General features: G+C 41.5%; 1 protein-coding gene across 2 annotated transcripts; it reads right to left on the bottom strand.

Moving 5' to 3' along the window:
- Positions 1 to 900: 900 nt before the first annotated feature.
- On the bottom strand, positions 901 to 12316 carry TAGLN3 (transgelin 3). 2 transcript variants are annotated; one of them, XM_058799964.1, is made up of 6 exons: positions 12193 to 12316; positions 11219 to 11328; positions 10621 to 10802; positions 9592 to 9766; positions 4976 to 5078; positions 901 to 1454 (listed from the first exon to the last, which is right to left on the bottom strand). In XM_058799964.1, the coding sequence occupies exons 3-6, from the start codon at positions 10798 to 10800 to the stop codon at positions 1313 to 1315; spliced, it is 600 nt and encodes a 199-aa protein (XP_058655947.1). In that variant the 5' UTR covers positions 10801 to 10802; positions 11219 to 11328; positions 12193 to 12316; the 3' UTR covers positions 901 to 1312. The 2 variants fall into 2 exon arrangements, with proteins under 2 accessions (XP_058655947.1, XP_058655946.1); XM_058799963.1 differs by lacking the exon at positions 12193 to 12316 and having other exon boundaries at positions 11219 to 11517.
- Positions 12317 to 13959: the final 1643 nt, after the last annotated feature.

The following is a 13959-nucleotide window of genomic DNA, read 5'->3' as shown; positions in this document are numbered from 1 at the left end:
CAGGTCAGAAGCATTCTGGTACTTTTGTTCTATTTCTTGCTTTGCATTTAAAACACGATTTGTTTTGTGCTTTGCTTGGTATAGTAGCAACTATCACAAGATGAAGCCTGTTCTCACCTCTCTCTGACAGACTGTTCATTCACAGTGGAGAATTCCCTGAGTTTGGAGACCCACCTGCTGGTGGGTGTACCGAGTTTGGCTGAGTGCTGTGCTTTGGACTGGGGACTGAAGAAGTTGATAACTCACCAGTAGTGGCTACTGCTAAACTGCCTGCACAGTGCCAAGGTCTTTTCTCTTTCTCATTCTGTCCCCACAACTGTGGGTGGGCAAGAAGCTGGGAGATGCACAGCTGGAACAGCTGACAGCGCCTGCCCAAAGGATATCCCATACGTATTGTGTCACGGTCAGCAGCAAAAGCTCAGGGAAAAGGAAAAAGAGAATAACTGTGGTGACAAGTAACCATCATGCATGCTGAGGCCATGCTTTCCAGGAAGCGGATAAATGTCTACCTGCCAATGGGAAATACTGAATTAATGCTTGCTTTGCTTTGTTTTCACGTGGCCTTTGCTTTCCCTATAAAACTGATTTTAACTTGCTCCACAAGTTTATGGGCTGCAGATGACCCAGCATACTATGTCAAGAAAAATCTGAGCTAAATTGGCTGTGACTACATGAATCAGACTCAGTGGACAATAAATCTTCTTTTCAGGAAAATACTTTGGGTGTGCCTTTAGACAAACACTAAATTGAACATGTAACACAGACTGTAAACACTATGGCAGGGAGTCACTCAGAGAGCGCTCTGGGTTAGAGATAAGAGAGATTGACCATTGAAAATATTTAACTCATCTGCACTGTACCATGTGGTTGTTGGTTTCAGCTTTTACCTCCTTCAAATAATGAGTCTTTGAGGTATCTTTATTTTGTCTTTATTCTTCAGTCACTAATCGAAGAATGAGGTTATTGGTTGAAATACAAGTGCAGTGTGAGACAAATATGGAAGATAACACTTTGCAAATAAATTAATACAGAATAATTGCCTTTGCATAGTTCAGAAGTGAAAAGTAGGAGGCAGCAGTGCGCACGTGCTGTGAACTGACACATACCACCACAAAAACCCAAGTTCCTAGGTGAGCTCTTGCAGCTGCAAAGAAAACAAACCAAACCAAAAATACCCCAAACCTTAGAGAGCCTAACTTTTAAAAACCAGGCAGAAAAGGAACTAATAAGCATTTTTTTCTTTTTCTTTTTTTTTTTTTCCCTAATGGACCATGTTGCAGAAAGAGTGTTTTCTCCACAGCGAGAGATGTTTTTAGATAATCTGCCTTGGCATCCCATAGCCTGTCATACCCGACTGTGATGCTCCTTTGTTGCTCCCCATCTGAAGGCCTATTACATTCTGTCCCTGCCGAAGTTGCTCTTCTGAAAATCCTCGTCGATTCTGCTGTGCTTTCCTGTCCAGATACACACAAAAAAACCAGCATACATACATATCATTCTGTGTAGGATCATGAAATCACAGAGATTGTGATCATGAAAATCAATCTGGAATTGGCTCTTATCCCTTGTAATGCATTAAGTCATTTGCCCCATCCCATGTGCTGGACTGTACCGGCTGAGCTAATTGCTTTCCTGCAGAAGTAATGCTCTACTCAAAGCTACAGTACTTTAGACTTTTACTGTCCCTGTTATTGCAGAACCCCAAGGGACTTCCCCAGAAGCTGTCATAGGTAAAATATGTATACAGTTCTGTATATAAAACACAAAATAGGGTTAATTTATGTTGAGCACTATAGCTCTTAACAGCTGTAGTCCATGGGATCTGATCCATAAGACACTTACCTGTGCTGTACTACAAGTTGATACCCATCTAGAGCAACAGTAAAAACTGGTGTAATTTAACTCAGTGGATTAAATAAAAGCTGAGTGTACCCAGAACAGCCGTGGGTCGGAGAAGGGACTTAATAATTTTTGCAGAGGGGACATTGGTTGTCAGCAGGACAGAATGTTTGCCTTGTTGCCATTTCCAGACCTCTCACCTCCTAAGCAATAGGCTTTGCCCCTTGAACCTGTGTCTTAACTGTATGGCAGTTCTTTATCTTCTGCCAAAACCTACTGACCACTTTGTTCAGTGTCCCTGGTCTCAAAAGCCGTTTGGATCAATGAACCTTTGTTGGAGCATAAAAGAAGCCTTTTTCTCTCTGAAAATAGCACTGAAGGCCAAAGTGGCAGCTAAGCAGAAGGAGCAAAGTTTGCACTCTGCTGCCTCACAAGAAAATGTTCGTCTTGGATTCATCTTTCATTTCTACTAGGTGAGGAAAACAAGCAATTTAGGATGGAGAAGGACCAGGCTGTTGTTATCAAATGAGCCATATGAATCAGCAGAGTCCCAGACTGAGGGACTACCAGACTCTACTCCCACATGTGTAGAATCTATTTCCCTGCTGTGTCTGTATGTCCTGTGATTAGGTTTCAGGTTACGCAGCAGTATGGCATCCAGTTACAGTTCCGCTTTTCTTTCCTATCCCTCCACTAGATGAGAATACTAGGTTAGGTACCTGCTGTGGTTGAAAACCGTCAATATGATCCTCTCTATGAGGGTGAGATCCTGCACTGTGCTGACAACCCTGGCTCAAGTCTGAAAAAGCACTTAAACCCTCTGTTAGGCTCAGGGTGTTCAGGAAATTGCAGGAGACGAACTCACGACCACGTGAAAGCCCATCAAAGTGGAAGGGGGAGAAAGATCCACAGAACACCAGGGCTGACCAGTCATTTTCCAGAATGAGCCCTCAAGTGGTGAAGTATAGGCTAATAAGAGAGCTTATAGAGGCCCACCACAGATCCCACAGCTCTTGCCAGAAAACTCACTGTTTTGGGGGAGGCACACAGAACTGTGGTGCCTCAGAAAGCAGATCCCTCTCACTGCTACTTAATTTTTTTTTCCAGAATACTTACACAGGCAGCAAACTACTGCCAGGATCTTCATGAGAGGATGTTTTTAGAACAACTCCTATTACCTAAGTGAATCTCAGGTTCACTGTGTCTGCCTCTATTTTAATTAAAAGAACAGGAAAGTATTCTACTGTTCTTTTCTCCTTCCTCCTAGAATTTTTTGCTATGTTGATGAGTACTTCCACAGAAAGTCAAAAAGTAATTAAACAGAGAAAAAAATAAGAACTGCAAAGAAGAAATAAAAGGAGAGACTAAAGGATAGCCTGGCTAGAATAATAAAAGTTGATTACATATATGGCTTGGATCATATAGTGTTATTTTTACCATCACAAGCCCCACCTTTAGTATATGATGGTCTTACAGATAACATGTATGAGATCTGTTTTTAGATGAGTGGAAATGGCCCAAACTGAGACTAAGAAAAGAGTCGAAGGCAAGTCTACTCACCTGCCATGTCTCACACTATGTCAAGTTCTGTTTTGCCTGTCTGGCATCACTCTTACCTAAAACTGAACCCACCAGATCAGTCAAATTTTTGTGCCAACTTTACACTAGTGCTTGTGTTTGCCAAGCCACAGAATAACAAACAGCTGTGGATCCAGGAATCTTGCTATGCAAGGACGGGGACATCAGTCTGATGGCACTGGGAATGTGAGACACTGGCAATGGAAAGTTAAATGGCTTACCTCAAGTGCGGTATTATCCTAATCACTGTAGATCCCTGCATGGATATTCTTACTCTGTTTGATACTGGTCTCTCAATTGAACTTAAGGCGATTAAGAATCATCCTGAAAGCCCTGAATTATGAGTAACACTGGGTGGCAGTGAGAGGGTTTGGTCTGCTTGAAGAGATAGGGAAACTACTCAGGAAACAGCTCCTGACTGGCAACATGCCGTAACACTGGTTTTCCTTAAGGCAGCAGCTATAACATGGAGCTTCACAGGGACTGCAATGGATATGGATTGGCTATCCAAGTAGCATGGGTTGGACAGACAGCTAGAAGAGAAGGGAGGTGATCACATCTTCATCCATGCAAAAAAAAAGCTGTTCCCACCCACAATTAAGAGTCCAGATGAAAATTATTTTTTCTATGTGGGACTTCGTTTTAGTTACATAAAACAAATAAGCCTGTCTGGGTCATAGTGATTTCATGTCTGGTTTATATTAAAGAATGTAACTGGATTTGAAGTATATAAATTTTAAACCTAATTATATTCCATAAATATAAATCTATTTGTGCAGTGTATTAAGTTAATGTAACCTGATTTCATAAAATCAGGTTAAAGCAAAACTTACATAGGAGTTTGCATTTATTCACCTGAAATTCAAATCTCAGATTTAAACAGAGTTTAACCAGCTTGGTGTTTAAGACAAAGTGAAGTTTGCTTTATTTTTGCTGAGCCTCACCTAGACATCAGAAAATTCAAGCAAAGAAAAGACAAGCAGTCAGAAGTCTTTTTGCTAACCTGCCTTCGACATTTCTGTGTAAGAGATACTCTTGGATGGCAGAAACTTATGTCAATAATATGCCTGTGGGAGGATTTCCTTTTCTTCCTGTCCCTGCTTTACAGCCTCCCTAGCCAAAATAAATAGAACTTCAGAACAAATAAACAGCTTTGCCAAGACAGAGACTTCTTCACAGATAAGCAGTGCTCCCCAAGAATTAAGAAGCCTAGGAAATTAAATCATTTTTGTCTGGATGAAAAAAGTAAAGAGACTTCATGCTTATCTTTGCTAAGTGAGAGGGTTGCTCCTTGAGGGTTTACAGACATCCTCAACAGCCTTGTCTTCCTTAGTCCTTTGGTCTGCTATCTGATGTGAGAGAGCAAACCTGATGACAAATGTACACTTTTCCTGCCTCCCGTCTGTAACCTCCAGAGAGAAAAACCTCACTATTACAAGGAAACTTGGGAAATATTCTTCCCTTCCTTTCTGAATAAATTTCCTGAAAGCCTAAAGGCAGATGATATTACTAGCTTCCCAGGGAAGACAGCTGTGGGCAGCTGAGCTCTGGATTTTACCTGTGGAACCAGGACGGATCTCCTTTGTAGCAGCCATCATCCTTGGTGACTGCCAAACTGCCCAAAGCCATTAAGGTTCTCTGCACTGCTGCCATGTCCTTCCCTAGAAAGCCAGACAGTGAAATTAATGTAGGAAATCTTTGCTCAACAAATAGCTTGGCACATTGAAAACCAGTTTTATCTGATGTATTAACTAACTCTCCCAGGTTCCTGAAGATGTGCATTAATAGAATTATAAATGCTATTTTACCATTGCTGAAATGAAAATACTGACATGCAAGAGCTTATTAAAGTCAACAAAGGGATGAAGTTAAAGCAAAACGTACTTTTTCAGGCATTTCTAGATTTCCAAGCCTTTGATTATTTTAATGCCTTCCTCCATACCATTTTAAGTCTATAGAATCACTTCGACAAAATTTTCTCCTAAGGAGAGATTATTCTGGTATGCAAATAATGGTAATATAGTCAGTAAAATGTGGCTGAAGGAGAATAGTGTGTTAAACAGTGTGTGGTGTGTCTCAGTTTATTCAGAGTCAGTTTAATCCCTGTGGTAACAAAGCTCACAGCAGAGATCCTGTGCAGATAAATTCTATCAGTCCTTCCCAAATTAACCATCAAAGCACCTTCCTAAACCTTCCTGCTTACTCTGATGCTATTCAGTTTCATACCTTTAATTTTTCCCATTTGGTCCACTATTTTCCCATGTTCTCCCTATGCTATCTTACGTCATTTCTCAGTTCACAAAGTCAGGGCTTGTCTCAGCTTTAGCCAAATAGAAGTTACATAACTCATTACCCAATCCAGACATGCTACCTTTTGGAATACTTTCTAGTGAAAATAAGTTGCAGCAGGTATTTCCAATTTGTGTGAGGTAGTAAGTTATTGGAAATCTGCCTTTTGCCTCTCCCTTATGAAATTCTTCCATAAGCATTTTTTTTACTCCCCTTGCCTCTTTCATTCCAGTTCTTTCTCTTTCCTAAAGTAATGTGTCTAGTTAACAGATCTGATTCTGGCTCTTCACATGTGAAAACAAGCAATTCAGAAAAAAAGAGACACCAGAGACACGATGATAACAGAATTCAGAAATACCTCCAGTGGAACAATATTAATGGGCATCACTGTAGATGAGTTGGAGTGTAGAGGGAAGGGAGCAGTGCACATTCTGTGTTTCTGTGGTGCATCACCCTTATTACAGGCAGATGTAGTCCAGGGCTCTGTAACACAGTGGCTGAAGTAAGGACAGCACACTAAAGCTGAAAACATCTATCAGCTTCCAACTGTGGCTGTCATACAGACACTAAAGTTTATAAAAATCCTATCTGCAGGGGACCATTTGTTCATAAAATAAGTTGTCAGCCCTCCAGAACTTATTTATTTTACTGTATTTAAGGCAAACTGCATCAGAAGGGTCCTTGCTGGGGAGGGCAGCCACAGAGCCGACATTCCCCACATGCACATCTGCAGGCGCACCCAGAGGAGCATGAGGCAGGAACCCCGAGAGCTCCCACAGCAGCAGATGTACCATATGCTGTAACAGATGCCACATACAATGTCCTTGGGATGCCTCCTGTATAGCAGGAGAGCAGTGACTGCCTGGGATAAAAAGAGATGTGGAGAAGGATTTAAAAGTGAATCAGCTGAATAATGATGGCAAGCTAAGGAAAAAAGCAAAAGGAACAAAAGACAGGCAGTGACATATGATGATCAGCCTTGCAGAGCCATCTGGCAGCCCCCTCCATGCTCTGTGCTCAGCTCTGCTTTATTTGTCACATTTGAAAAGTGGGAGATGCTGCAGGGGGAAAACTGGGTAAATGGGAGCTGAATGACATGTGACAAAACAAAGCCACAGCTCTGCTCTTCAGAGACTCCTTGCTACATAAGAGGAGTGCTGTGGGTGAGGGAAGACCTGAATCCAAGTGGTCTTGTGTTACTTGCCCTCCTCCAGCAAAGGATACAAAGGGCTTGATGGTCAGCATAAAAAAAAAAAAAAAAAAGCAGGGAAAAATTTTAAATTTTCAGTGCAGTTACCTGACAGAAGGGATCATACACCTTCCCTGAAGCCAGGTTCGACTCTGATATTGCAGCAAATTGTAGTCAGTGCCTTCCCTCAGCTCCGGTACTTGTTTATTGACAGCCATGTGGGCCGCCCACCTAGCCCACAGCTTCAGCCTCTCTTCAGGGACCCACACTGATGACACTCCTGCATCTCAGTGTCCTCTGCAGTGTGCTTTGAATAGCACAGCGTTGTATAGGAATTTGGCACTGTTTTTAAAACAAGGAGGAAGGGGTCTCTGCTCAGTTCTTGCTCCAAGCCTTTCTCTTTAGGCGAAACCTATCTGGAAGGACCTCCTCTCCAGGTCCAGAAAGGAGAAAGTTCAAACAAAGATGGAGAACCGCTCTGCAGAGTACTCCTGAAATGCTTTTTTTGTAAATGTTGAAAAAATACCCAGTGATTCACCTGCCTGTTTCCTGCCTGGAAGTATATCAAGGAGGGATCTGTAAAAGGCAGCAAACATGTCTTGGGTGTGGATCAGGGAAAGCTGCTCAGCACAGTACATTTATGCAAGATGGGGCCAAAAAAGAGGTGATACTTCCCCTGGATCAAGAAGCCAAAGAGATGAAGAAAAGTGCAACAGATGGACTGAGTGAGCTTGAAACAGCCAACAGTAGATCATATCCTAAAATATTTTCATTAATCATTGCTAAGAATTTCAAAGCAAAAGCTCATGGGAAACAATTAGTGCCAGGGGAAAGCTGTTTCTCAGTCACCCACTTTTCTTTCCCTATAAACCTACATTGACATTTCTCTTTCTAAAGAGATTATGGTGTGAAGTGTAGGAGTGCTGCAATTATGAAACAGTGAAATAGAGATTGTTCTTTCTGCCCAGCTAAGGCATCCCTGTCCAGACAATTCAGCCCTGAAGCAGCACAGATGCCAGAGGTCAGAGTTACAGTGAGACACAAAGAACTCTCCCTACTGGACAGGCATACTATGTCATCCCAGCACTGAAATGAGCAGCAGGAAGGATGAAAAGGGAGTGGGAAAGTGAGGAGTTACAGATTAGGTCTGGGAAGTCTTAAAATAACAGTGAAGAAAAACCTTGTATGTCTTCCTCCTAGGATGCAAGTTCTGTTTTGACTTCCTGTCCTCTAAAAGTTACTATCTTTTCACCTTATGTCTGTTGAGAAAAGGTGATGAGTGAAAGGAAATTAGGAGACAGCCACTAGCAGTAAGAGCATTATGTCTTCAAAACAAGTTCTTTTCCTCATAAGGATCAATGTACTATATTTTCATATGCATGGTGGGAAGCCATTATGAGTTGCAAAAGACTGTAAAGAACATCTGAAATGAGCAATTATCATCCCTTACAAGTTAGGAGCTTCTCTCTCAACAGTCTGCTAGGCTGAGGGGTGGGAAGGTGCTACTTCAGAGAAGTGAAAATCCCTTCATTTAAGACATGTAAAGATAGATTGCATAAAACACTAAAGACTAAATTGGAAGAAACAATCCTGCCCTTGTGCCAAGGGTATGGATTTGCCAAGCAAATCTGGCACTCTGAGACATTTACAGATCCCAGTAACACCATCTGTCAGTATGTCCTTTCCCTCTAACCCATTCATGAAGAGCTCCCTAGTCTTTCATTTCTCCAGCTGTCCTTCAGAGGAATGACCTCTTCCACATGTATTCCAACTGCCTGTGAAAACACACCCCACTTATTTCTCTTGATGTGTACTCCTACACAAACTATGCTGGCCAGCTTTCTCAGTGGATTGTTTTCCTCTTTCCACTGTTTGGTTCTCATGGAAGATTTTTGACCCTTTCATATGTGCCTTTCACTGCTCTGCAGCTGTCTTTGCTCTGAGTGCTTAGCCAAAGCATTGCATCACCCTGTCCAGGGAGATGCAGGATATACAGTGTGTTTGGTTTGAGCACCAGGATGGGATGTACCACCATAAAAGTGAGCAAAACCAGCTCCATGAATGCACAAATGACTCAGCTCTTCAGCAACTAGAACAAGCAGTTTCCATTTCCAGCCTGGGAAGGAGACTTCACCTGCCTTATTGTAAAACCACAGAAGCACCCCGAGGTTTTTTGCTCTTGCCAGTGACCTCTCCTAAAAGTCTCCTTAGAGAGAGAAGGTCAGCTAACATGGCATTAAGCAGTGAGTTTTGTTTCTCACGAGTCATAAATGAACCCTCATAAGCTTCACAGAGGCACCTGGGAATGCATTTCTTAGCTCCAATTTAAGCTTTGCTTATAATTTGAAGACTGCAATAAAATTTTGTCATCAGAAAATCAGGGTTTTCGATATTCTTATTAGGACTTATTTACTTTAAAATAATTAGCAGAGAGAACAGATCTTTTATTAGGCCTGTGAATTTCTATCAGAATGATGGGGTTTTGGATAACACGTGAGTTTGGAAGGGTTCTGTTATGCCCTCAGGGCAATATAAATCCCTCAGAAGAAATAATGCAGCACTGGAAGAACATGGGAATGAGGTAAGGCAAACAGAAAAAAAAAGATAATTACATTAGAGAATATGCCAAGACAAAATGCACATCAAAGCAAAGTAAAATGAAGACTGTAAACTGACTTTCAGTTTATTATTTTTACCTTCCCATAAATCCACTGTCTGGAAAATATCTGTTGTTCTTACTCCGTAGATTTCAGCAGCTTTTAAGAACTGAGATATTTGTTCCATCTGCTTGAAAGCCATTTTTGATTCAGAGATCTTTGCAATAGGCTCATTTCCCTTTGGATGCAAACTGTTTATTAACTTGCATAACAGCTGAGAGATAAAGACAGAAACAAAATTAGAAAGCAGGCACCAAACTAGAAGGCAATTTGTGCTTATTAAGTGATGTTGCAAAATGCTTTTGGCCTGGCCAGTTTCTGTTAGGGACATAATTTCTTCAGTTAAAAACAAAAAGTGAATTGATAATAATCAAAGTGTATTAGAAAAGCATTAAAGCTTTCATTAAATGAGGCAAAAGCATAGCCATATAAATCCTAATCTGCTAGAAACAGCAAAGCAATCACTGGTAGAGGTTATATAACAACTGACAGAGAAGAAGCCAAATGTCCAAGCCAAAAAATAAGCAATATCAATTGAAATGTTGTTAAAGTCACTTTGGCAGAGATTCAATGATTAGCATAGTCTTACAGCTGCTGCAAACAGCAGCATCTGCCTGTTGTTCAATAAACCAATGGAATACAATGTTTTAGCTACAGAATTATTCCCAAGAAGACAGTTATGACACAATCCTGTCCTTCAAATTTGCTATATCTCTTTGCCTTTCCTTGTCAACACTGATTATTTCTTTAAGATAAAAGTATACATCTTGTTTTAAAAAAAGATCTCATTTAACTGCATGAGAGAAAAAGCTGAAGGAATGAGTCATACTTATATATAAAACATGCATGACTCATAAGAATCATAAATATTGTACTGATCTCAGTGTACTAGTAGGATAATTTATATTCTGAGATTAAGACTCTTGGTCAAAAGGAAATAAATCAGATCCTAAGATGTATATTTCTGCACTGACCATGAGCTCTGATCAATTTATCTAAATGAAGACAGAACACAGGAGCACTGTGCAGATAAAAACATTAAAGTGGGCAATTGGACAAAACACTCACTGTTCCATCCATCAACCAGGTCTGAAAATGTTGCCTTCCAGGAGGAGGGTGCTCTATCTGTTCTCCACACTGTACAATAATCCAGTTCACCAGTCTAGACTCTAATTCCGCGTCATATTTCTGTTCAATCTTTTCCTGAACTTCTCGGCTTAAGCCATAGCTTGGTCCTCTGTTAGCCATCTCTGGAAACAAGGGAGAACTTACTCAGTGGGCAGAGTCACAGTCCACATCTTTGAAGTATGCACAGGAAAATTAAAGAATAAAAGATTAAGCAGCCTGCCCTAAATGTTAGACAGTTGAACAGATGTTCATCAGCACTGCAAGTAACTGTATATGCACCGGGTTATAGCTCCACAGAACAGGGGAGGGATCAACAAGGGAATGTCCTTTTCCAAAAGCACAAATTAGCTACATCTTTTTTAAAAGGAAGGAGAAAACAGCAGTCCCCCCTACCCAAACACAAAAACAGAAAAAACAAGATTTAAAACACAGTAGGTTTTAAAGAGAAGCTTCTACTATGTTTATAGAGAATACAATAGGTTTGTCAGATCAACATTACAGCTGCCTGCAAATCCAAAAGCGCTTTAAAATTGCCTACCTAATACTTGCTAATAAGAAGAAGGTTGTGCATGGGAGCTCAAGCAATCCGATTAAAGATGCAGTCTTCCTCAGCAGAGATGCAAGGATGGATATCCAGAGATCAGCACACTGAAAAGCGAAGACGAATTTAAGAGATGCAGGCTGTCACAATGCCCTGCTGCTGCTGCAGCATTGTGGTTTGAAGAACAGTATATTGATTTGATTTTCCTCACATATAGGGAGGGTCAGAGCAGGGGCGTTGCTAAGAGCCATTAAAGAGACCTGCCTCCTCAGTCACAGCCCAGGGAGCCTGTTTATCTCGCCCGTCTGTGGTCTGTTTTCATGCATCTCTCCTCAGCCTTGCACTGCTCACCCCACTGGCTCAGATTTACTCCACCTAGTCTGCATCAACCCAAATTGCATCAAGCATCCCAGTAACAGATAGGCAGAAACACAAATATAGGCACTCTGTTAAATGCATGTGACAGAAATTACCACACATCTAGTTTTTTTTTAGCCATAAGCCAGAAACAAACCTTTTTTCTCCCTGTTCTGCACCTCAATAACAGGCTGAGAGTGTGACAAATAATTTTTCCTATTCCCAGTTCAAATGCTGATAAAAAGTTTGAACAAGGGGATAATAGGATGAAAAGTGAAGGAAGAGAAGGCAGGTAGTAGAATATTATTATCGCCCTCTCATCAGTATATATTAGAAGGCTATCAAATAGTGGAATGGTGTCCTGAAAAACAACTCAAACCACTGAAACCAAGGGGAAATCACGGAAAAGTAGCAAACCTACTATAAAGCACAAGGATTTTACTTTCTGCTGCTATGAGTCAGCTAACCTGCAGCGATAGAAAAGCAGCTATGCCCATGTACAGTCGTTTAAATTTTGATTATATCACTCATACAATGTAGAAGGGGAGAGAAGAGTTAAGATGAGACTTTTCTTGTGGTCTGATTTAATCCTATATTAAATAAAATCACTTTACCTCTTTCCGAGCTCTGCAAGACTGTCAAATATCTTTCATTCATGCTGCATTATCCACCGTAGTAGGAAATAGTTTCCTTTTAGCAAATGATTAATGTTCAGATTGATATGCAAGGAAGTTGATAAACCCAAGATGGACACATAGTCAGTTTGGCAAACAAAAGTCCTGCTGCTGTATTCAGAAAGGAAAAAAAAAGGGAGAAAAGCAATACAGCTCCATGTATATCTGTTTCATAATGGGCTCTTCATCCATTACTTTCTCATTTTAAGATTCTGAATTCTCAGACATACTGCTTCTGATGCTGCTGGGCTTGAACAGACTCAAAAGATGAAAAATTTAATAGATGATCTAATTCATTGTTGTCTTCCACAGGCATTTCATTTAGTGCTTTCTCTTCTGTGCACTGGTTGCTCTAAAGCCCTATGAAGCACTTGATTACATAACTCAGAGCATGCTACGTGACAGGGCCACCGCTTGGGCACTTTCTGTCTCAGTGAACATGGGGCTGAAGGCACAGCGGATGTGCAGGAATTAAGACTGCAAGCCCAGCCTGGAGATCAGAGAAGGAACAGGCTGCAGCTGTAACAGGAATAGGTAGTATGTCGGTTTCTCAGCTGTTTAGGTGACCTGGAAAGGCCCGGGGTGGCCTTGGACAGCCCGCGCTTCAAAGGACGAGAAGAGGCTTCAGGTCTTTTCTCGGTCTCGGTGTTTATTAATTGTTTATCTAAAAGATTTTCTCTCAGCCCAACAGAGGTCTGCACAGCAGCCAGCCATGAGCACACTACGAGCCCCCGGGGCGGTCACCTATCTTTATACTCAAAATTACGTATACAATATTTATCATTTTTCCCCAATGCCTTTTACCCTTATTAACCAGTGCACTTTTAGTAATAACCAATCCCAAAGTGCCAACATCACCACAGAAGATGGAGGCCAAGAAGAAGAAGAAGAAGAACAGGACATGCCCCAATTCCTCCATCTTACTTCTTTAGACCCCCCTGTACAGAAATCCTAAACCCTGTGTCTTACACTCTAATTAACTTATCCCTTCACCATTTACCCCAGTGAAATTCTCCTATCCTCATACAGGTGTCGTCTCCCGTGTAGGATCAAAGTCCAGCCACCAGACACTTCTGGCAACATTCCAGGACTCCCAAGGGTGGTCTTGGTCACTCTGCACATCAGTCCTGAGGTGCTGAGATCCCACATCTCCCCCTTCTGTTTGCACCAAGAAGACCTCTTTTGCTATCTGATTCATGGCACGTTTTAAACATGCAAAGATGCATGGGACGACAAGTATGAGGACTAGGAGAACTATTAAGACATAGAACCCTACCCTTAAAATTCCTCTCCAAATGGGAGAGATGTCAAAGAATTCTACCGTTGCTTATTGCAATGAATGAAAGAATGATGCACATAAGCATCATGAAACTCATTACTTCGCTTTTATGTGAAAATCCCCAAAGTCCTTAGTTTCTTTTTATTTCTCTTCTGAATCGCTCTTTCCAGTCTGAGTCTCGACTTCTGTCTGAGTACTCGTCTCTTTGTTTCTCGGATCAACGTTCTCGTGTTCTTGCGTTTGAAATGGCTTCACGTGTCGTGCCGACACCCACTTCAGACCTCGGTCTGTGGAAATACAAGCGAAACCCTTGCCCCCGACTAGGTGGCGCTGTCACCGGCCTCCCCAGCTCGGATGACGGAATGAGCTTGACTGCTCTTCCGGTCGACTGCCGTGTCTTCTGCCTGGCTTTTAATTCAGCTGAAAAT

Source organism: Ammospiza caudacuta, chromosome 2 (assembly GCF_027887145.1).
Source record: "Ammospiza caudacuta isolate bAmmCau1 chromosome 2, bAmmCau1.pri, whole genome shotgun sequence".
In the NCBI taxonomy this organism is placed as follows: Eukaryota; Metazoa; Chordata; class Aves; order Passeriformes; family Passerellidae; genus Ammospiza; species Ammospiza caudacuta.
This window is presented reverse-complemented; position numbering and strand designations above follow the sequence as displayed.